The sequence below is a fragment of the Cricetulus griseus genome, chromosome 3 (assembly GCF_003668045.3).
Source record: "Cricetulus griseus strain 17A/GY chromosome 3, alternate assembly CriGri-PICRH-1.0, whole genome shotgun sequence".
NCBI lineage: Eukaryota > Metazoa > Chordata > Mammalia > Rodentia > Cricetidae > Cricetulus > Cricetulus griseus.
The window spans coordinates 4,832,325-4,853,898 of record NC_048596.1 but is presented as its reverse complement, the minus strand read 5'-3'; the positions used below and the strand labels follow the sequence as shown (position 1 = coordinate 4,853,898).

Genomic DNA, 21,574 nt, shown 5'->3' with positions numbered 1-21,574 from the left:
CCAGGACAGACTTCCACTGTTTGTCACTCTGTGCTTGGCTGTCCTGGGGCTCCACAAACTTGGGGGAGAGCATCAGCCCAGCTGGGGAGAGGGGCTCTGCTATGGCTGTGGCTGTGGGTCCTGCTTCCCTAGCAGAAGCCCTCCACTTACAGCATAGAGCGGTCTCTGCCCCACCCCACCCCACCCCACCCCACCCCACCCCACCCCCAGCTGTCTTTGGTCTTTCCCTGTGCCTGGGTTGAGCCGCTCGGAAGGAGTTTTCAGAGCTACAGAGGCAGCCGGAGGGCGGGTGGGCGCTGCTCACAGCACCTTAACATTAGGCAGCACTTTCCAAGCTGGACTCTGGTTGTTTTTTTTTTTTTTTTTCTTCCAGGTTTCTTTTATTGAGTTTATTCTTATTTTTAAGATCATTTTGGCAGTCTTTGTGGAAATTCTGTTTTACCTTTTAAAAATCTTTTAGACATGACAGGGATAAACAGTTTCCCACCCTGGAGTTGAAAGCTGCAGGTGCGTTGGAGCAGCTCACACATGAACGTGTACCTGATACACTGGCTGGCGTGCACCAAGACAGAGGCTTGTGGACAGAGAAACAGACTGAGCGGGAGTGCTCCTCTGTAGTGCTCTCATCTTATCTCAGCACGAATGAGGCAGGTCACTGGTGACTCAAGTTCCAGGTCTAGCTGTGCACATTTTAAAACATTACTTAACCTCTCTGAGATACTGTAGTTTGGTAAAATGAAGATGATGATAGTAGGATTTCCCAAACTCAACACTTTCACTGGGATGTATTCTAATGGTTATTTTGATATCTCTCACTGATGGTTGCTTCTCAGACACTGCCAAAGAGCAAACCCTAAGCTGACACAGCTCGTGTGTCTGTGCTTACCTCACCGTTCAAACTTGTAAAGGAAATCAGTGTGTAAGCCAAGAACACACAAGTTCCCACACTTTGTAGCAGACACACTTTTCCCTTTGTATGTGTGGTAAACTGCCTGGGCTACTCTGACCTATTCAGAGAACCAGACAGCAGAGGCCACATGGATCTTTTAGTCAGATGTGTGCCAGCAAAGTTCTTTTGCAAAAGTAGGCTCTAAAGACTCCTGAAGTTGAAAGGGAAACTCGGCTGACTGCTCTCATGGGTCATCTTTCTCTTCTTTTTGTTTGTTTGGACTCAAGGTCTTGCTTGTGTAGCACAGACCAGCCTGGACCTGACTGTGTGTCCTAAACTCTGATTTTCCTGCCTCTGCTTCCTTCGTGCTGGGATGACAGGTGTGCTTCACATCCCAGCAGAAGACACAGGGCTCTTCTTAGGTGTGAACACAGGGACAAATAAGCTTAGATATAATTCATGAGTCACCCTGATGGCGCCTTAGACCAAAGTGAACATGTCTCAAATTGATCAAATTCTTCATCCAACAGAACTTGCTGGTGCATTGTGTGTGGCTGTGAGTGGAAGTGTCAGTGAGGGTGACAGCAGGGTTACCAAGAAACTGGGTTGTTGTTGTGACTCATGGTGGTGACTCCAGTGAAGAGGGTGGGTCTGTACTTGTGTGGTATCTTCCGGCGCGCCTTCAGTCTGCAGAACCTTGCTGAGCTCACTTACACTTGTGACCATTCCTTCATGGTTTCTATATATAACCATGTCACCTGCTTTCAATTTCTTTTATAATATTTGCATTTTTTTGCTTTTGTTCCACACTATGCCTTCACGTGAGGTTATATAGAGATAATGATAGGGTTTTTGTGGTTGTTTTTTACCTCATTTCTGTTGGCAGGAATATATTAATAGTTTTTCTTCTTTTACTATGTTTGCTGTCAGTTCTTTTGGAAGTATTCTTTACCCCTAAATCAAATAGGTCATCTATGTGTCTTTTTGCTCAGGGTTTTTATGACTGGGACATTAAAAGGTGCAGAAAGACAATTTTCGTACGTAACTTGAGGATTTTCGGCCCTGTGAGATCCTAAGCCCAGCCCATTGTAAATTATCTGAAAAAAAAAAACAAAGTGAAATCACAGATGTATCATCAGACTACACTATGTGTCTTTAAATATGGAAAAGACGTAAAAGGGATTTCTATGAAATGAGGCCCATCCTGTGAGTGCTCTGCATGACTTGGTTACCACATACGTCACATCTGCTCGTGTGCAAAGCTGATTTCAGGGTGAGACTTCCTATCTTCAGTGTGCTGATGTGGAGGATGATGGCACAGGCTTGCATCTATGGCAGACGTCTCTGACTAGAGACAGATCGTTCCCAGTGTTAGGAAGTATCAGCCATCATTCTGGTAGCTTCAGGGCTTGTGGATGTACTGGCAAAATGAGAGCATTTGTCTGCCACTGTCCAGGAAAAGGCTACTTACTCAGTGAGTATTTGCTGAGCATCTACTATGGGAAGGCACTGTTTTAGTTGTTGGTAATGAAGCTGAAAAAAGCAAAGCTGTTGCCTTCTCAGAAGAGCAACGAGTGAGCAAACAGAGCACGTAGGGTGGCGATGAGAGTCACGAGAACAGTAAGGTAAGGTTGCAGGGCACCGAGCCGTGTGTGCATACGTGCGTGCCTGTGCACACGCTCATGAGTGAGCATGCTGTGTTGGGTAGGGGAAGCAAGAAAGCAGTCTGAAGGAGTCTGTGCTAGGGGCTGAGGGTGAGAGTCCCAGAAGGACAGAGGGAGCACACGTGGTGCAGGAGCTGAAGCAGCAGGTGTTGTTTGCACCCAGCACTGCCAGCACTGTGGTGGTGCTTACCCCCAGGGCCTGTGCTCACCCTCTTGGTCGTCTTTTGAGGTTGGCAGTCCTGGCATCGCTTGATGAAATCCCTGCCAGTCTTAATCTTGCCTGTTTGTCTCCTCAGCCATGGAAGGGGCGCTTGTTTTAGAGGCTATCACAACTCAAGATACATCATTTAGTTGCATTCAGAGAGAATTAGGGGGGCCTCTATTAGCAGTGGGCTTCAGACTGTAATTGTCTACAGTTCTTTGCATGTTAGTCTAAACTGGGTAAATACAGGCTTTGGAACATCATGAGTGGGAAACACTCCCGATTATGTAAAATGGGTATTATTCATTTGTGCCTTGTGTTTATAATACTTACTGAAGCTTTTGTTTTATTTTGTTGTTCATTTCCTTAGTTAATAATACCATTATCTAATCAGGAGCATGAACTCATTTTCATTGTTTGAATGACGAGTTTATTGTCTTAGATTTGTGACTGCTGTAATACAAGTGAGCAGTTGTAAACTGAGTGCATTGTTGGGTGTGGTCTGTCGTATAGTAGTAGTCACTGTTACTATGGAATTAATAAACTTATGTGGGAGACATTGTGTCACACTCTGCCCTCAGTGCCATCTGCTCTAGGGCTTTGGAGTTTGCATTTATGCTTGCCTAATGCAACATGCTATGAAGGTACAGTCCAGGTCCATGAAGTAATGGTCATGGCTGACATGTGAGTACTGTTGCCTGTGTCATTATATCTGAAATCATGGACTATTTTATTAGCTTAGATGACAGTCATTTACTAGTCCCAGAGAGTAGCCCTAGAATGGCTGAAGTGTGGTGTGTTAAAAATTAGCTGCACAGGTCTTTCTTCTGGTTGTAAAGTGACAGAGCCATCCATGGACAGTGGACAGCAGTGTCCTTGAGTACACTTGAGTCTGCAGACATGACTCTGTATGAAGGAGGCAAGCAGATACTTTCTACTGTGTAGCAGTCGAGAACCGAGAGGATCCGCATATCATGGCTGCCTTGGGCCCTGAGTGCAATTCCTTCCTTTGCTAGCTAGTGACCTGGTGTGCAGTCACTCAACCTATAGTTAGGATTCTGACCGCACTCATCTCGGGGTGAGTCTTTGGAAGGCTAGGCATTGTAGCATCTGTAATTACTTGACAACCATCATCATTGCTGGTTATCTTCGTTGTTACTAAACTGAAAGAAACTTAAAAATTATTACTAATTAAGGAAGAAATACCCTTCTCATTACAAAATCCTTGAAGTTAAAGAGATTACAGATAAAATAACTTTCTATAAGACAATGTCTTACCAGATTGCTTTAATTAAAATGTCTCAGTTATTTCAGAATACCTACTTAAATATGTCAAAGAAATTAATCTGAGAAGTAGAGCTTTGTTCTCTTATATATGTGACATCATTCAGTGTCTAAAAATAGGATGGTAAAATTAATGGTAGTAAATGGATATGTTATAATATATTGTACTCTTGGTCTGATAAACCAGGGCTGAGAGGTAGATCAGTAGGTAAAGGGCTTGCCCTGCAGCTTGTGGATCTGAATTCAGTCTTCAGCACCACATGAAAGCTCCACCACAGGGGCATGTCCCTGTAGTCCCTGTAGTCCTATAGTCCCAGCACTGGAAGGCTGAGACAAGAGGGTCTTTGGGGCTTCCTACTAGCCAGCCAGTCTGACCTATCAGTGAGCTCCAGGCTCAGTGAGAACCTGACTAATAAATAAATAAGGTAGAGCATTATATGTTTTTTTGAGATAGGGTTTCTCTGTATTGCTTTGGAGGCTGTCCTAGAACTCACTCTGTAGACCAGGCTGGCCTCAAACTCCCAGAGATCCGCCTGCCTCTGCCTCCTGAGTGCTGGGATTAAACGTGTGCGCCACCAACGCCCGGCAAGGTAGAGCATGATTAAGGAAGACATTCAACATTAACCTCTATGCACACATGTGCCCACTCCCACAAATTTTACAGTCACCTAGACAAGTGGATTTTTAAATGTTCTACTTTGTGTTTGAATCTCAACTCTCGTATCATGATAATAATAAAAAGATATATTCCTTAAACTTCTTTTTATGGTCATTTTGTTTTAGCACAGGGTGTCCACTTTGTAACCAGATTTACCTGGGACTTGCTGTGTAATCTAAAGGGCTTCCAACTTGAGCTCTTCCTGCCTCTGCCCCAGGCTCTGGGGCAGCAAGCTCGTGCCTTCACATCACTCTGAAAAGCATCATTTCTCCCATAGAAACTGCCAGTTTTCTTAGAGAATGTTAGCCTATTTTTTTTGTGTCACATAATTTTTTTAAAAAATCAGTGTTTAAAAACACTGTTTCCAGAGATGCAGGTTGACATACTGCTATTAAGAATGTGTGGATTTGGCTTAAGGAAATGGAAATGCTAATTGCTTTAATTTATCATTACACTTTGTAAACATGTATTGAATTATCACCCTTTACTGCATTTAATTTAAAAATGGCAGCTTTGAGTTCTCATGAAATAGTTGCAGGTGAGAAGGTAACTCTGTAGGTCAGATTTCTCACTAAGGATCATTTTCCAAAACAGCCGATTTATAAAAATTAGAATCCGCCATTACATTTCAGTCTCTGGGTTAAGTCTCATATTAGCCTGATATGAATATAATATACGCTACTTATTTTATAAAGATTCAGAAGTCCAAAGAAATGACATCCTGTGGATAGCCATGGCCGGGACTCATCAGATATGGGCTCTCCTCCTGGACTCTGGCACACTGCCAAAGAAAAGGTAAGTGGCTGTCCTTCCTTGGGGTCCTTCCCCAGGTCACCATCCTCACAGCACCTGCTGGCCTCACACCACAGAAAACTTGGAGCAGTGTTCTTTGTTCACTCAAGTAGATTCACTGGAGAGCACTAGTCGTAGGCTGAGGAAGCAGCTGCTGTCAGGGGCTCTTCTGCAGGGCGGGAGGGGGAAGGAGGAGGTGGTGGTGAGTCACTGACTGGCTCTCGAAGCTGCTGCTCAGAAATGGCATCCATCTCTTGGAGTTGTATTTCATCAGCCATGGTTAAGCCTTAGGGCTGCATCTAATTTCTAAGAGCCTAGGGGTGCCATTCTTCTGGGTACTAGAGGGAACTAGAAATGTTAGCTGGGGCTTTAATACTCTGCAGTGTAAACACAGGACAGGTGTCTGTAGTCACTCCTTCAGGTGGCTGAGTGCTGCATGGGAGAGTGGCCACCACTCGGATGTATTCGACCCAAAACAGAATACCAGCTGCTACTTACTATGTAAGCACAGGAGAGCCTCTGCGTTTTCCATCGCTTTACGGGATTGCCCTGTGAAGAGTTAGGCATAGCATTGGCACACACAGAACACATATGAACCACTGTTGGGCATGTGTGGATAGGAAAGCACTGTCTCTGCAGTGTCTCCCTCAGCCGCCTCAGGCAGAGCTGGCCACACTCTCCTCTGTGGCTTCTCTCTCACCTCTGTAATCTCTTGGGTCATGCCTAGTGTTAACTATTTCTTCTTACTAAGCTACCTCTTAAAGGAGCCTCATCCCATTATTAGTGTGTCTTCTGTGCCTAATACTGCCAAGCTTATAGAATAAGCAAATGGGTTAAAGTCTGTCCTGATGAGGTTTCTGTTGTTGAGATAAACACCATGGCCAACACTGACTGGGGGAGGAAAGGGTTTATCTCAGCTTACAGGTTATATAGTTTGTCATGGAGGAGTCTGAGGAAGGGACTCAGCAGCCCCATTGGGAAATGCTGCTTGCTGGCTTGCCCAGTTTGCTTTCTTCTACACTCCAGGCCCATGTGTTCCTCCCACTGTGAGCTGGGCCCTTTCATATCAGTAATCAGTCAAGACGATGACCCACAGGTCAATCTGATGGAAGGAAGAGTTTTTGCCGTTGAAGTTCCTTCTTCTCAAATAACTCCAGCTTGTGTCAAGCTGACAAAAACTGACGTAAGGCAGAATCGTAGACCCTGAAGTTGTTATGACGGCCATAGAGAGTAGACTCTAGCCATCACAGTTAGGTTGTCTGCTTGTTTGTGACAAGGCTTCTCTATGCAGCCTTGGCTGTCCTGAAACTTGCTCTGTGGACCAGGCTGGCCTCAAACTCAGAAATCTGTCTGCCTCTGCCTCCCGAGTGCTGGGATTAAATGCGCCACCACCCCTGGGCTCATCAGTTATCTTTATCAGCAGAAAGAGACAGCTGTCTAGCAAATCAAGATCTCAAATGTCCAGGGGTGAATGTGACACAGTTGTGTGTTATTTTGTGACCAGTCATGCATCTAAAACAGTGGTTCTCAACATGTGGGTCCAACGACCCTTTCACAGGGATTGCCTGAGACTGTCGGAAAAATGCAGATATTTATGTTGTGATTCATGACAGTAGCAAGTTTAGAGTTACAAAGTAACAATGAAAATAATTTTATGGTTGGGGGTCACCACAACATGAGAAACTGTATTAAAGGATAGAAGCATTAGGAAGGCTGAGACCCAAAAGTACATTTGTTAAATGTACTTTTTCTAGGCCCTGTGTTAGACAACAGAGATGAAAAGACACGCCCAGCCTCAGAAGAATTAGATCAGCAAACAATGAATATACAGAAATCGCATGTCATCAGAGCCTCTGAAGTAGTCATTCATGCTAAGCTTTTTGCCCACAGGCTCTGAAGCCCCAGAGGACTTGTGCAGAGAAGGTCTTCTGAGCCACCGCTGGTGCCTGTGACATCAGTGCACACATAGGTCCATGTCGCCTTGAGTCCTTGCTAAGAGATTTGAAGATCCCAAAAGCTGATGTAGAAAGGCCTGAGCTGGGAAGTGGCATGGTCAGATCTGTACTCTGGAAAAAACCTAGCATCCCGAGTGGAGCAAGAACCTATGCAGGAGGCTGTGGCTGCCATCCAGGCCAGAGACAGTAGTGACGTGAGCAATAGGGTCACCAGTGGTCCATGAGGTGTGCTTATACCAGCAGCCACAAGTAATGCTAGGCAGCCAGAACATAGGAGAAGGGTTGCACAAGTTACATTGATCTTAATTTTGTGGGTGCATTACTGCACAGTTACTACATTGTTGCCAAGATGGTGTCTAAATGAGATTTTCAGGTAGTAGTGGCCGCTAATGCTCTGGTGTCACTGTCCGTCCACGTTCAGTGTCACGGGATCCCTCTCTCACATGTTTCCACTCCTTCCCTTGCCTTCCACCCCTGCTTTAGCCTTGAGAAAGAAGGTTGCAGTCCAGAGTGCTGGTCACACCGGGCTTCAGAGTGTGTGCTGTATTTGGAGATGGGGTACACCCACTCTTTTACTGCCAACAGTGTCTTTATAATCCTCTTGGCGTAGATTTAGAAGTCAAGGTGTAAACTTTCTCTGCATCATTGCAGTGTTCTTTTCAGCATTTTGAGACACGGTCTCTCTGCAGCTGCAGCAGTGACAGCTGTGTGTGACAGCTGTGTGTGACAGTTGTGTGTGACAGTTGTGTGCCTCTGCTTCGGTACCTTAAGTAGACGTGTCCCAGTGTGTAGAAGAAAGGGGTTTTGTACAGTTGACTGTTTAATGCAGTACAGTCATTATGTCACTTTTCTGAAAATGATCATCTTCAACTTGGGTTTCTTGAAACAGCTATCTGCTTTAGAGAAGACACGGATGTTTTTAAAGAGAATTAAAATTTTATCAAAAACTGGACAGTCTATTAGTAAATTCCTTCTAGAACCTGATATTGTGTGAAACTAAGAAGTCAAAATGAGAATAAAATCTCTCACTGTTATTTCATAACAACCTGATTTCATGGCCTGCTATTCGGGGGTGACAGACGTCAGTGGTTAGTAAACTGCGGAGAAGTGAGGTGGAGTACTCCTCGAGAGAGTGCCTGGACACCTGCAGGAGAGGCCGGGCCAGCACCACGGGTTCTGTGGGACTGCTGACCTGTGCTGTCACCATCCATGTGGTCACTTGCGGATTCCCACCCGTGCTTGTCTTCCAGTGAACTGAAAAAAGGAACCTGCCTTCGTTTTGCTGGGAGTGGAAATGAAGAGAACCGAAACAATGCCTATCCTCACAAGGCGGGGTTTGCCCAACCCTCAGGTCTCTCTCTGGCCTCAGAAGACCCCTGGAGCTGCCTCTTTGTAGCAGACAGTGAGAGCAGCACAGTGAGAAGCGTCTCACTCAAAGATGGAGCCGTGAAGCACCTTGTAGGAGGAGAGCGGGACCCCATGGTAAAGAAGCTGCTCTGTGTGCTTCCCTGCAGTATGATGAGTCACGGGTGACAGTCAGGAGCTCAGTCTTGTCCTGTCTGTGATAGAATGCAGTGAAACCAAAGAAAGCCTGACTGTAAAGAAACTGGTTACACATCCATGTTGAGGCTCCCAGGGACAGAAAAGATAAAGTAGCCGCTGGTAGACAGACAGAGGAGGTTACATTGGGTGTAGCAGTGGACTGGAAAGAGCACTAGACTTGGCCTGTCCCTGAGCAGATGACACAGCAAGGCAGCAAATAGAGGGGTCCAGACCCCTCTGCTGCGGCTCTCCAGGCTGCGTCACGTTCCCAGATCTACCAGGAAAACCAGAGCTCCCCTTAGGCTTTAGTAACACAACAACCTTAGTTTTTACTTTCCTAACAAAACACTAAAATAACTGCTGTTTCTTTCTCTTTAAAACAATAAAATAAAGAATTTATTTGCTTTTGGTGATGCTGATGGAGTCGGCATCATTGCGAAGCTTCAGCATCCACTTGGGGTTGCATGGGACCAGAAGAGGAGTCTGCTGTATGTCGCAGACTCGTACAACCACAAGGTGAGTCTTGGCCAGAGAGACAGTGCCTTGCTTTTGACCCGTGCGTCTCCTACCAGTGCCTCTCTAAAATACAAAGAGCAGCTGTAGCTCTCAACGCTGCATAGCTTGTCCTGGGCCTTCCTTGCCTTTTGATGTCCAAACTGAACTGAGGGAAATGCTAAGCTAAGTCTTGTGGCTGTGACATAGATGTATGAACTATGACCCATCAAAGCTGCTCGGTAAAGAAGTCAGGAACAAGGGAAGTGTAAGCCAGCTGGTGGAGTTTCATTTTGTTGCCATAGTAAAACCGACCACAGGCAGTTAGGAGGGAGATTTAGCTGGCTCACACTTCGAGGCGAGGTCCATCATGGAGGGGAGTCGGAGCAGGAATGGAAGGCAGGCCTGCTTGCTGGCTTGCTCACAGACCCAGGCTCAGCTAGCTCTCTTACATGGCCCAGGATCACCTGACCAGGGATCGGTGCCTACCCACCGATCCCTGGTCAGGTGATCCCTCCCACATTAATTACAAGACACGTCCACTGCCATCTGATCTGGGTAGTTCCTCAATTGAGGGTCCCTTTTCTGTTGACTAGATTGTATCAGGTCAGCAGTTAAAGCTAACTGGGACACTAGAAGATTTATATATTTGAACTGTTACCCGGTTACAATGACCACGAGCAAATACACCTTTCTTCCATCTGGGTGTTTCCAGTAGTTCTGCAGAGTCCTTTGCCATGTGATGAGCAACCATAGACTTCATGTGCTTGAGACATAACCGTCAGGCCTTACATTAACAAAAGTAACGCTCCTCAAGCAGCATTCTCAGGAAGTCAGGTTAACTGGGTTCCACTATGGGGATAGGAAGGGGGACTATTTTTAATTCCAGGAAAAAAAAAAAAAAAAGAAGAACCCTGGAATTAACAAAACACGGTCTAAAACTAAGATTTCTAAAGGTTTTCCTCAGGATGAGATATTGTCCCTTTCCTGATATACTTTGAGTGTTGGGGTTTTAGGAAACTATGGAAATAGCTACTGTTCTAAGACTTATTTACTGGGGATGCTAATGGCAGTTGGGAGCCTCTGTTTCCCTGCACTGCTGTAAACAGGGCTGACTTCAGGGAAAATGTTTGTCCATTTTTCTTTAGATTAAAGTTGTAGATCCAAAAACAAAACTCTGCACAACACTAGCCGGGACCGGAGTTGCAAATGATGTTGTTTGCAGTTTTGCGGAGTCGGCCTTTAATGAGCCTGGAGGCTTATGTGTCGGTGACAGTGGCCGGCTGCTGTATGTAGCAGACACTAATAATCACCAGATCAAAGTGATGGACCTGGAAGCAAGAACAGTCTCTGTGGTGAGTCATCTTAGATGTGGCTTAGAGGAGGTGGGGTTTCAGGATGGGGCTGAGGTTTAAAGCCTTGGCTTGGCCCGAGTCGGAAATGGATGCCCCGTTGTGTTCTGGGACAACCAGACCAGGGACTTGCTGTGCAGGTCTCTTGCTAGTCTTTGAGCATTTGAGGAAAACGCTGGGATTTGCAGAGTTGGCTCTGTTTTTAAATGAGGAGACGTGATGACATTGTATCATGTGAACCTGTTGTTTCATTCAGTGATCCTGAGGTTATTGCTGTCTGTTTCCTCTGGTGACTCCATCACCAAGTCATCTTCTGGGGGAACCTGTGTAAGTCACAGCTCTCCAAACTCTGAAAACGAGATAGACTAGGGAAAACTTGACCAAATTCACATCCGTTTTCAAAGAGAAGTGTCTGTTGCCCACTGTTTTGTGATGTCCTGTTTATCTGGGGTGGGGAGTGTTTTATTTTAAAATAACCACAAAGTGGCATCAAAAGTATCTTGTGTAGATTTCTCTTGGCAGTGGAGGTTATGAGCGTGTATCATACTCACTGTCCTTAAATCCCTAAAGTGTTGCTTTAACTTCCTGCCATTTGTAAACCATGGGACAGTGGTTTCCTGCTGTCCTCACAGGTGATCTGACTGCTGAGGCAGGCTGGTGTTCCATACTCTGGGAAACACTGATGTGTGTCACTGACGGAGAACTTCAGTTTTCTGTCCCTGTCTGAGACGAGGTTCTCTTGCTTTGGTCTTAGAGGTGTCTGTGCTTTAATAACCTGTCCTCTGGTCTTGTAGCTCCCGATCCTGAAGCCTGGCAGTGTTGTGGTAGATGGCCCCTTCGCTACAGAGAAGCAGAAGACAGCGCCCAAAGTACCCAAGTCTGCCCCCAACATTCAGCTCCCCCCTGTGCCTGTGTGTCCTGGCCAGACTCTGCAACTCAAGCTCAAGCTGGACCTTCCACCAGGGGCAAAGCTCACAGAAGGTGTGGCCAGCTGCTGGTTCCTGACCGCTGAAGGTAGGGCCTAGTTCTGCAGGCAGTAGAGTAAAGTCCGGGGCTGAACTGATAGTTTTCTTATATATTTACTATGTTGGGAAAGATTTGAGGGAAATTATGTGAAAAAAATGTGAATCTAGCTATGACCAGTTTGATATTTTCCTCTTGGCCTTTGCGATTTCTTCTTCCCTTTCATTAAGACGGTGTGGCCCATAAGAGCCCAGGCATCTCTGACAGCATGGTTTCTGAGAATTAGACTTGCCTGCATGTCTGCCTTATTCTATCTTCTTCTTCTTGTCCTCAAAAAGAACCACTTAAAGTCTCATCTGCAGTTCCAGCACTCAGGAGACTGAGATAGGAGGACCGCAGGTTTGAGGCTAGCCTGAGCTATATAATGGTTTCCAAGCCATCTGGGCTACGGAGTGAGAGCCTGTCAAAGAAATAAAAAATTAAATAAGTTGCAAGTCTGATGAGGAGAAATGAAGTGGGGCTTCCTCGTTTACTCATTTTCTGTGGCTCTCCCTTGGCGGCCCTTGTGTGTCGGAACCCTGCTGCCTTAGGACTCAGTGTCCTGCCTGCTGCTGTTAGAGCCCTTGTGCACAGCAGAGACCAGGTCTGAAGTGAGGTCCTGGGGACCAGAACTCTCAACTCGGGACTTCTTGTTGAAGTTGACTGTCCTCTGCCCTAGTCTCCACGCGCTCTCTCTCTCTCTCTCACGTCCTCACTCCTGTCACTCTCATGCCCTCTCACACACTTGTTGGTTTGTATGGTAACCCAATTCTGGCCTCATCCTTGCTCACCTTCAGTCTCAGGCAGAAGCTGCTGGTCTGCAGCTGCACTGCTGGTTACAGTCTGGACTTGCCCCGGAACACTCCCTGAGCCTGTGCAAACCTAAGCCACAGCCATTCTCTGGGCTCCAGGAAGCCCTAGGAAGGGTCCAGCTATTCTGGCTGTGTCTATGCATAGCAAAGAAGCCCCATAATTGGGGATCACAGATTCCATGTTTAATTTCTCTTTGTGTAGAGACCAGTATTTTTTTTAAGTAAGGTATTGACAATTAGCCTGTTTTGTTTTGTTTTTGTTGTTTTGTTGTGCTTGTTTTTGTTTTGTTTTGGCTTTTCAAGAGGGATTTCTCTGTATAGCCGTGGCCATCCTGGAGCTCACTCGGTAGACTAGGCTGGCCTCAAACTCAGAGATCCACCTGCCTCTGCTTCCCAGGTGCTAGGACTAAAAGTGTGTGCCAACAGGGCCTGGTGACAATTAACCTTTTTAATGCTGCCTTCTTAAACATTCAAATAATTAAATTCTGAGTCATTGTCCTATGAAGTGAAGATGACATTAAGTGAAGGAGTCAAATACTTAGATGCTTGATTATTTGTCTAAAATATGGGCTCTATTTTTACTATATAGGGCAAATAAGCTTTTTGGCAAGAATCCTACTAATTTAAAGATTCTGAAGGGATGAGAAAGCCCATGTCTACACGAAAGGGTAGAAGAGACTTTGTCTTTGGGGCTGGCTCCATAGAAATAGGTAAATTGGGGCTGGAGAGATGGCTCAGAGGTTAAGAGCACTCACTGCTCTTCCAGAGGACCCGAGTTCAATTCCCAGCAACCACATGGTGGCTCACAACCATCTGTAATGAGATCTGGTGCCCTCTTCTGGTGTGCAAGTGTGCATGTAGATAACTGTATATACAATAAATAAATAAATAAATTTTTTTAAAAAAGAAATAGGTAAAGTGGCTAGAATGTGTGCATGTTTTAAAGAGTTTCAGGCATCTCATTTCTTCATAAGTTGTGTGTGTGTGTGTGTGTCTCAAATGGGATACAAAGAAATAGTCAGTGTCTTATTCCAAGATTTGAGTGTTAAAATAGTTTATTGTGTCTACATTTGTGTTCTTTGTAGTTTTTAGACTCTCATCATCCCTTTGGTGTTGATTCAACAGCAGCCGCACTTGGAGCTGGTGTGAGAAGGATCTAAAGAGCCATAGCTGCAGCTCTCAGCTTCATTCAGTGGAAAGCAGTTTGGGGGTTGTTTTACAGATTCCACAGAAGGGAAGCTGCACTAAAGAAACACAGAGATGAGCAGTCTGGGAGCTAGCGTCTTATTTGGGTCATTTTGTTTAACGCTGCATGTCCTCTACACAGAGCAAGAGGCCTGGCACTCACAGGCTTGTAGTAAATACTTGCTGAATTTTTTTCTTTTCCCACTTGTGTCTTTTCAAATGTGTGTGTATATTATGTGTGTGAATGTGTGTCCACATGGGTCTGTCACTAAGCCTGAGCTCACTGTTCTGAAAAGTCTGACTGGCCAGCTTGTTCCAGAGATGCCCTGTCCTCTGGGATTACAGGTGGGTGTCACATGCACCCAGCATTTAGGTGAGTTCTGTGGTCTGAACTTTGGTTCTCACACTTTGTGGCAAGTGCTTTGCCCAGAGCTGTGGCCAGCCTCTTGTATTTTCTATAGTCTTTATAATATTCTCTCCTGTTTTCTAGGCAATGAGTGGCTTCTTCAGGAACAGATCCCATCTGGAAACATAGAGAATATTTCCAATCAACCCACAATTTCACTTCAGATTCCTGCTGAGTGCTTGTCACTTGAAGCTGTGATATCCGTCAGCGTGTTTCTTTACTACTGTAGTGCAGACAGCAGTGCCTGCATGATGAAGGCAATCTTGTTCCGGCAACCTTTGCACATAACCGATACCCAGCCAGGCTGTGGAGCTCCTGTAGAGCTCACACATGTATTCTAGAGAGCCAGCTGGAAGGAAGCCCCCCACCACAGCTTCCCACTACAACCCACCATCCATCCTCCATCTGCCGTTTAGGGGGAAAAGCATTATAGAAACCCATTGCTCACTTGTGACAACTGATACCAGAATAAAGTTGTGCTCCTTATTAATGTTTTAATTCTAAACCAATTCCTTCATTTCAGCTGTGCACTAGCCAAGTCAGGGAGCATCATTTAAACCACAGTAGTGTGAGCTTTGCTGCGTCTTTGGCACAAGGCTGCAGTCCATGCTATGTTAGGTAATATACTTTTTAGTCAATACTAACAACACCAGGGTTTTAAGTGACCTCTTCTGCCTTTATCAGTGGCTGTCAGCCCATTTCATGTGTGAGCTGTATAGTAACTGGACAGGGCCTAAGCTGTGCGCCTTTATGTGAGATACCTCCAGTTCAGTTAGTGTCTAAGCTAACAACTATGCTCACTAGAAGCTGAGGGAGCACATGAGTGGTTACTTATTCTCTCTTCTGTGTTTTTTCAAACCTGAGGTATTTTTCAAAGAGAGTTTTAATCTATTTTTATAAATTATTTGTTTTGACATGCCATTACTAATGCCTTATAACTTTATACAGAAAAACAATTTCTAGGGGCATGCAGACCTACTCTTAACTATTTCTCAAATGAACACATTCCTAGCAGACAATGCCCACGTCCCCAGAGACATGCTGACTTTTGAGGTGGGGGTCAGGCCATGTTGCTGTGTGAGATAGTTTATTGTAATGGTAGAACTTGATATAAGTGAGTATTGTGTTGTTTTGGAAATTTATACTTCAGTTTTAAGAGTTAAATACAGATTTATTGAGTTTGGGTTTTTTGTTATTGTTTTGGTTCCCATATTTAGAATTTAAATTATGATCTTTAATTCTGATATTTTAAAAGATCACATGTAAACCTTCAAATTGCTGTTGTCAATATAAAATATTTTAATGCAGTTGTTATCCTAATATATTTTCATTTAAAGTATTAGGGCTGAAACACAGTGGTTTGCTTACTGTTCTGGTATTTCTTTTTTTTTTTTTAGCCTTATAAGAAGCATCACTGAAAGGGATAGTGGAGTGTAATTCTCATTGTAACTGTGATTATCATAGATTATCATCGTAACTGTGATTATCATAGATTATCATCGTAACTGTGATTATCATAGATTATCATCGTAACTGTGCAAAACCTGTTTGCTTGTTTAAAACAGACTCGGCGTATTTTTATTTATTCATATTACAATATTTCAGAAACTTCAGTTGAACCCTGCCTATAAATTCACTAAGTATCTGTAGACAGTCTGGTATAGCGTGCCTTCCTTCCACAAAAGTACTAGATACAAAGTGTAATTATCTAAGTATCATTCTACATATGTGTTGATTGATTTTTAAAGCGGTTTTGACAGGTAATATTTGTTTGTTTTATTATTGAGTTAGCTAAAAACCTTCTGAAATAATAACATATAGATCATGACTTTAATTAGTAACCTACAGAAGCTCCTTTCAGGAGAAATGCAAATGGAAGGGAAAGGGACCTTGGTTAGCGTTATACACATTACCTCAGAAACCCTGGCTTCTAGAACTGGCTGCAGCAGAGGCCCAGTAGCCACAGTGTGAAGCTGCTGTGCCGTGCGTGGTGAGTGAGTGCCCTGAGTACATTTCAGCCTTGTTTGAATCACTCTCTAGAACAGAGGATATACAGCTTAACTAATGTAGAAATAATGGTCATTTATTTCCACTCTAAAAACACAGTGTTTATTCTGTACTGTCATGTACCTTAAAGATCCCAAAACCCTCTTTAGATTGCATTTGTTTTCCCTTTATCTGGATAGAATCTTAGTTGAGTCTTCAGAGACTGAGTGGTTCCTTGATCTTTAAAATACAGTTTGACTTCTCCTTCTCACCCCTGCCTTTCCACACTGCTGTTTACACTATTGGTGGTGGGTTAATGTGGATTAAGAGAACTCACACTGAACAATGCACGTAGGTTCCTAGATTCGTGGGTGACATAAATGTCACATAAGGAAACACTTCAGGACCTTCTGTTTTCTCTAGAGCTTTTTAATTGTTTCAGGGCCTGTCTACTTTGTGGTTCATACCACTGAGATAAGGAGTTTTGGCCATGGAAATTTGGAGAACATAATGAAAATGTGTAACTATGATTTTCCACATATTCAGTACTTGACTGTTAGTTTTTGTCTATCAACTGAAGAGACTTCAGCTTAGCTGTTGCCTTTGGCAAGATGTTTAAGTCCAGTCACCAAAGACTAGAGTTGTAACTCAGTAGGACGACGTTTGTTTGGTGTTTGCAGAGACCCTGGGGTCAGTCCTCAGTCAGGAAGAATCATCAAAAGTGAAGTTTTATAGAGAACAATCACATAAAAGTGTTTGCAGGAGGACTGTAATATTTCTAAAGGAGCAAACTTTGGTGTTTCCTTTAATTCTACTTCTCTCTTTTTCCGATCATCAGTACTTCAGGAAGAAATCTAATATTTTTGAAGATAAATCTGAGTTGTAAGCACTAATAGCTTTTCTAAAGCTTCTTCTATTAGAAAAGATGGGGCATAGTTTAGAGTCCTTTCATATACTGGTCTCCCTTAAAGTGAGTTGGTGAGGACAGGAATAATTACGGTGTTTTTGTCGTGTAGCACAGTGTGGTGGCAAGGGTATGGGCTCTGCAGCTAAGTCTAACCCTATAAAGCAGGGCTGCCTGGGCTTGCTGCCAGGATTCAGTGAAATGTTCACACGGCATTTAGCACGGAGTAATTTATGAACTGCTACTTATCAGTTTAGTGACTAATAATGACAATAATTTATGGCCACAGACACGGGCTTGACATTTTCTTCACAACTCCAATTTCTAAAGCAAAATATTTCTTCACCATTTCACATGTTAGTAGACCCAATAGAATCTGGGCTCAAAAGGAAAAGAACACTTTGTGGTAGGATGGATCACTATTTCACACACACCTCTGTTGATAAAGAGGCACCTCCATACTGTAGAGAAGTATTGGAAAAGACCTTCTGGAATTTTAACCGGTCAATGTGCTCAATAGAGAATCCAGACATAGCTGGAGCCCTCACCACACTCTTACAACGTGTACAAGCAATCTTCAGACTGTGACCTAGGAGTGCTGGGAGGGTGTGTCACCCTGGGAGGCTGTTGCCCAGGATCTTAACCTGCTTTCACCTGTATTTCCTGGAGTGGGCTTCAGAACAAGGTACAGACCCGACAGGTGTGTGCCGCGCAAAGAAGGGAGCTGCTCTGGCGTATGGGTAGTCTGTCTGTCAGTCAGGAAGCCCTGGGATAGAGTCCAGTGCCTAGAACAGGACCTAGAAGGCGGGTGCACTGGGCACCCTCAAATGACTTGTGTGACTAGTGAGCCCAGAGCTTGATTCCCTTACAAGATGTAGAGTGGAGAGCCTGTTGAAGGAGGAGTGCTTTCATGTCTGCCTCACTGAGCTCTTCACCTGCTGGTGCTTTCCCACACGCTCTGTGTGTCCACAATGTATCCTCACTGCAGCCTGCCAGTGGAGGAAGTGCAGAGCCTGGACAGCTGTCTGCCCTGCCCGCTGCCTGCTGTATCTTCTGTTAGACATGCATAGTTCACATACTTCGTGCCTTTGTGTGGTAACTTATCAATCCAGAGAATTCCAGGAGCCCTAGGAGTGATTGTTTTTGAAATTCAAATAATGCCATTTAAATTACATGACTTTTCATAGACTCTCACCACCTGGGCCTTGGAATGGTATGTGTAATTGTTATTTCCCAAAGGGTTTTCTGTGCCCCTAGTTTCTGCTGTTATCCCCAGTTTTTCTCTCGGCAGGTATGTGTACAGAAACACCAGTTATTCCAGTAGGACCGTCCAAGTGGCCTTGTCATGAAGAACGGGGCTGGCATAGTCCCTGAAAAGTTCACTCATTTGAGACAATGCTTTGTGAACCAAAGTGAGGTGCAGAAGTATGAGATCCTCTGCCCTCCTGAACCCTTAATGGTTCTGGTGTAGCCACCCCTAGTGAATCAGAAGTCATTCCTGAGGTCAGCTTGGCATTGTAAGGTGAACTGCTGCGTGTCGGTGATGCTTTGATGGGATGCTTTGCATCCCAGTAGCATGGCAGTGACATAGTATTGTGTGGTGAGGAACACACTGCTGTGTCGTAAATGCGTTCCTGGTGTCCATGTGACACCTGTCTGATCTTGACCGTGGTAGTAGCCACATGCCTTAATGTAGACCACAATGCTAATCACCGAGATTGTTTTTCCACCACCCTGCCCTATAGCTGACATGAAGAATTGGCAGTCACCCTTTGTCACTGTTTTACCCCAGCTTTAATGAAGTTTGCTTTTCTCTGTTTCATTGCAATAGGGTAATAGAAAGAATGGCCGTAAAAGCCACAGGCTGTGTAATTGAACCACATGGCATTCTGTGACTAATAAACCTTGGCTCCAGCTTGTGCTGACTTGTGATGTAGGCTGGTGCCCCAACTCTCGGATGACCGTAGAGTACAAGGCTGGAAGAGGACCAGGGCACAAGCTCTCCTTCAGGCTCTTCCAGCCCAGCATTTGCCATAGTGTGCTGCTGGGGTTTAATCATTGCCAGAGGTTAGAGTTGAAAAGCTAAAACCCTAGATGCTTGTGGCATGTGTGCCTCGCTATAGTTACTCATTCTCCGTGTGTCCTTTCCTCCCCTGGCGTGTCACTCCAGTGTGTCTGCCGCCATTCTGAAGTTGGCAGCCTCCTGAAAAGAACTGTGAGCATTTTCAAGTGCACTCCCCTGTGTGCACATCAGCCTTGGGTTAGAAGCGAGCACTAAGCCAGCAGTCCTGTACCAAAAGTGTTGTCTGGCCTGCCTAAGAAATGGACTTGAGCAGAATCACTTTTTTAAACATTAAATCTGAGGTTGTTAAGTGTAGACAAGCCCTTGGTACTCTTAGGATACTTAGTTACAGCTTTCCACTTGAAGTAAAATAAAATAAAAAGGAGGGTCAGTGTCCTCTGAGATGCTGACAGTTCACAGGGAATTAGATTTTATACCCAGTTTCATGGAAAATGTTGAGATAAATAAGACATAAGGGGAAAATACACAAGTCCCTAACATAGCCATTGAGCTATCTTCTATTTTAAAAGTTATTTTTCTTTTTAGTTCCCCCAGAAACATAAGGTGGTTTTTGTTTGCATGGAGTTGGAATGTGCTGTTGATGCATGCCTGTGATGTCATCGTGGCACCCTCAGAGCAGCTGTAGTTCCTGGAGAAACTTTGCTGAGGAGCCAAGGTTCCACAGAGAACTGAATGGGTAGAGCCTTGGGTGATTTCTCTAGAGTCCTAGTAAGGTCTCAGTTTTCAAAGGCAGGGAACCCGGACCCCGTGTGACTCCAAATTAACTTGTCTTCTTTGCAGTAAATTTTCCTAATGTACATGGGCTGATGGTGTAGTTCTAGACCCCTCGGTAGGAGTGCACGGAGAGTCGGTGCTGACACCATGTCTGTCATTACTTCATGCTTGCGAGGTACTCAGGATTTCCATCTGTCCATCTTTCCTTCAAGATACGGTTCCTAGAGGCATGTGTCACGTTAGACTCTTTCCCATCTTGTGTGAATAAGTTTTGTAATTTCATTTGTGAGACTAGAGGTGGTCTGCCATGGTGACATTGTGCCTAAACAATGCAAGTTCTAGACATGGTTTGGTCCTAAAAGAATTTACCTGCTGTGCATTGTTAAGTGTTTAATGTAGATGGATTAATATATTTTTTAAGCACCTGGTATTTTACATTTATTTTTAGACTAAACTCAAGTGGTTTTTTAAAGAGTGCTGTTAGGTGGAATGAGAGTGTGGTGGCCTTCATTAACTTAAAAGATATGATTCCTGGGGTCCTGGGGTCCTGGGAAGCAAGAGTGTGTTTCTACTGTAAAGTGTGACTCCTGGGGTCCTGGGAAGCAAGGGTGTGTTTCTACTGTAAAGTGTGACTCCTGGGAAGTGAGGGTGTGTTTCTACTGTAAAGTGTGACTCCTGGGGTCCTGGGAGGGTGTGTTTCTACTGTAAAGTGTGACTCCTGGGAAGTGAGGGTGTGTTTCTACTGTAAAGTGTGATTCCTGGTGTGTTCTACTGTAAAGTGTGACTCCTGGGGTCCTGGGAAGCGAGGGTGTTGTACTGTACATGGAAACCTAAACCTCTTTTCCAAAGCTTTGTATTTCTTTTTCATGAAATAGATTAAATATTTTATCTCTAATGTTGCGCTTCTGTCCTTAATATGCTGTGTTTTAAGTGTATCGCTAATTTTGTTGCTTAGCAGCCACAGCAGAAAGCCTAGAGCTCACACTAATTCACAAACACAAGGCAGAAAATGCAAACTGGAAGAGGGGTGAGCGAAACCCTCTGGCAGTGACATACTTCTCCAGCAGGGTTCCACCTCCCAGATACTCCACAGCATCTCCAAACAGCGCCACCAGCTGGAGACCAAGTGCTCAAGTATCTGAGCCTATGGGGGACACCTCATTCAAACCACGATGCCTGTGTATGTTAAACACTATCGCAAACTATAAATATACCAATTGGAGAATTATCAGGACATCAGCATGCGATTGCCGGGAATTTGCAGGAATGAAATGGTGCTCCCTCAGGAGTGTTAGCTCAGCTGCTTAGTGGGCCTATTCATAACAAACGGCTCATCACCTCAGCCGGCACACAGGGATGCCCAGGCACAGCAGCAGCAGTCGAACAGTGAGTGATCCATCCCCACAGATTCTGTGGGGGACCTGCCAGCTACGTCACACTGGTCACACCAGTACTGGTCAAGCAAGTGCATGAGGGCCAGGGGGTCCTCAAGCTCTTCAGCCATGTCCTGTCAAATTGAATCCTTAACATTCCATCACAAGGTGTCATTTTATTGTGGTGCAGCCTTGTGTTGCTGGGACCAACAGCAAAACAGTACTTTCCTTTTTGAGATGGGGTCTTACTATGTAACCCAGTGCGACCTAGAACTCAAT

The 21,574-nt window shown here is 44.6% G+C and overlaps 1 protein-coding gene across 1 annotated transcript in view; it reads left to right on the top strand.

The window, feature by feature from the left end:
* Nhlrc2 (NHL repeat containing 2) overlaps positions 1-20,817 on the top strand; it is a 56,653-nt gene extending 35,836 nt beyond the window's left edge. Inside the window, exons 6-11 of the mRNA XM_027406923.2 lie at positions 5,393-5,492; positions 8,695-8,926; positions 9,380-9,502; positions 10,627-10,833; positions 11,625-11,844; positions 14,320-20,817. Coding sequence (XP_027262724.1) covers positions 5,393-5,492; positions 8,695-8,926; positions 9,380-9,502; positions 10,627-10,833; positions 11,625-11,844; positions 14,320-14,576 — 1,139 coding nt within the window. The 3' untranslated portion in view covers positions 14,577-20,817. The remainder of the gene's footprint in view (positions 1-5,392; positions 5,493-8,694; positions 8,927-9,379; positions 9,503-10,626; positions 10,834-11,624; positions 11,845-14,319) is intronic.
* The last annotated feature ends 757 nt before the right edge of the window (positions 20,818-21,574 follow it).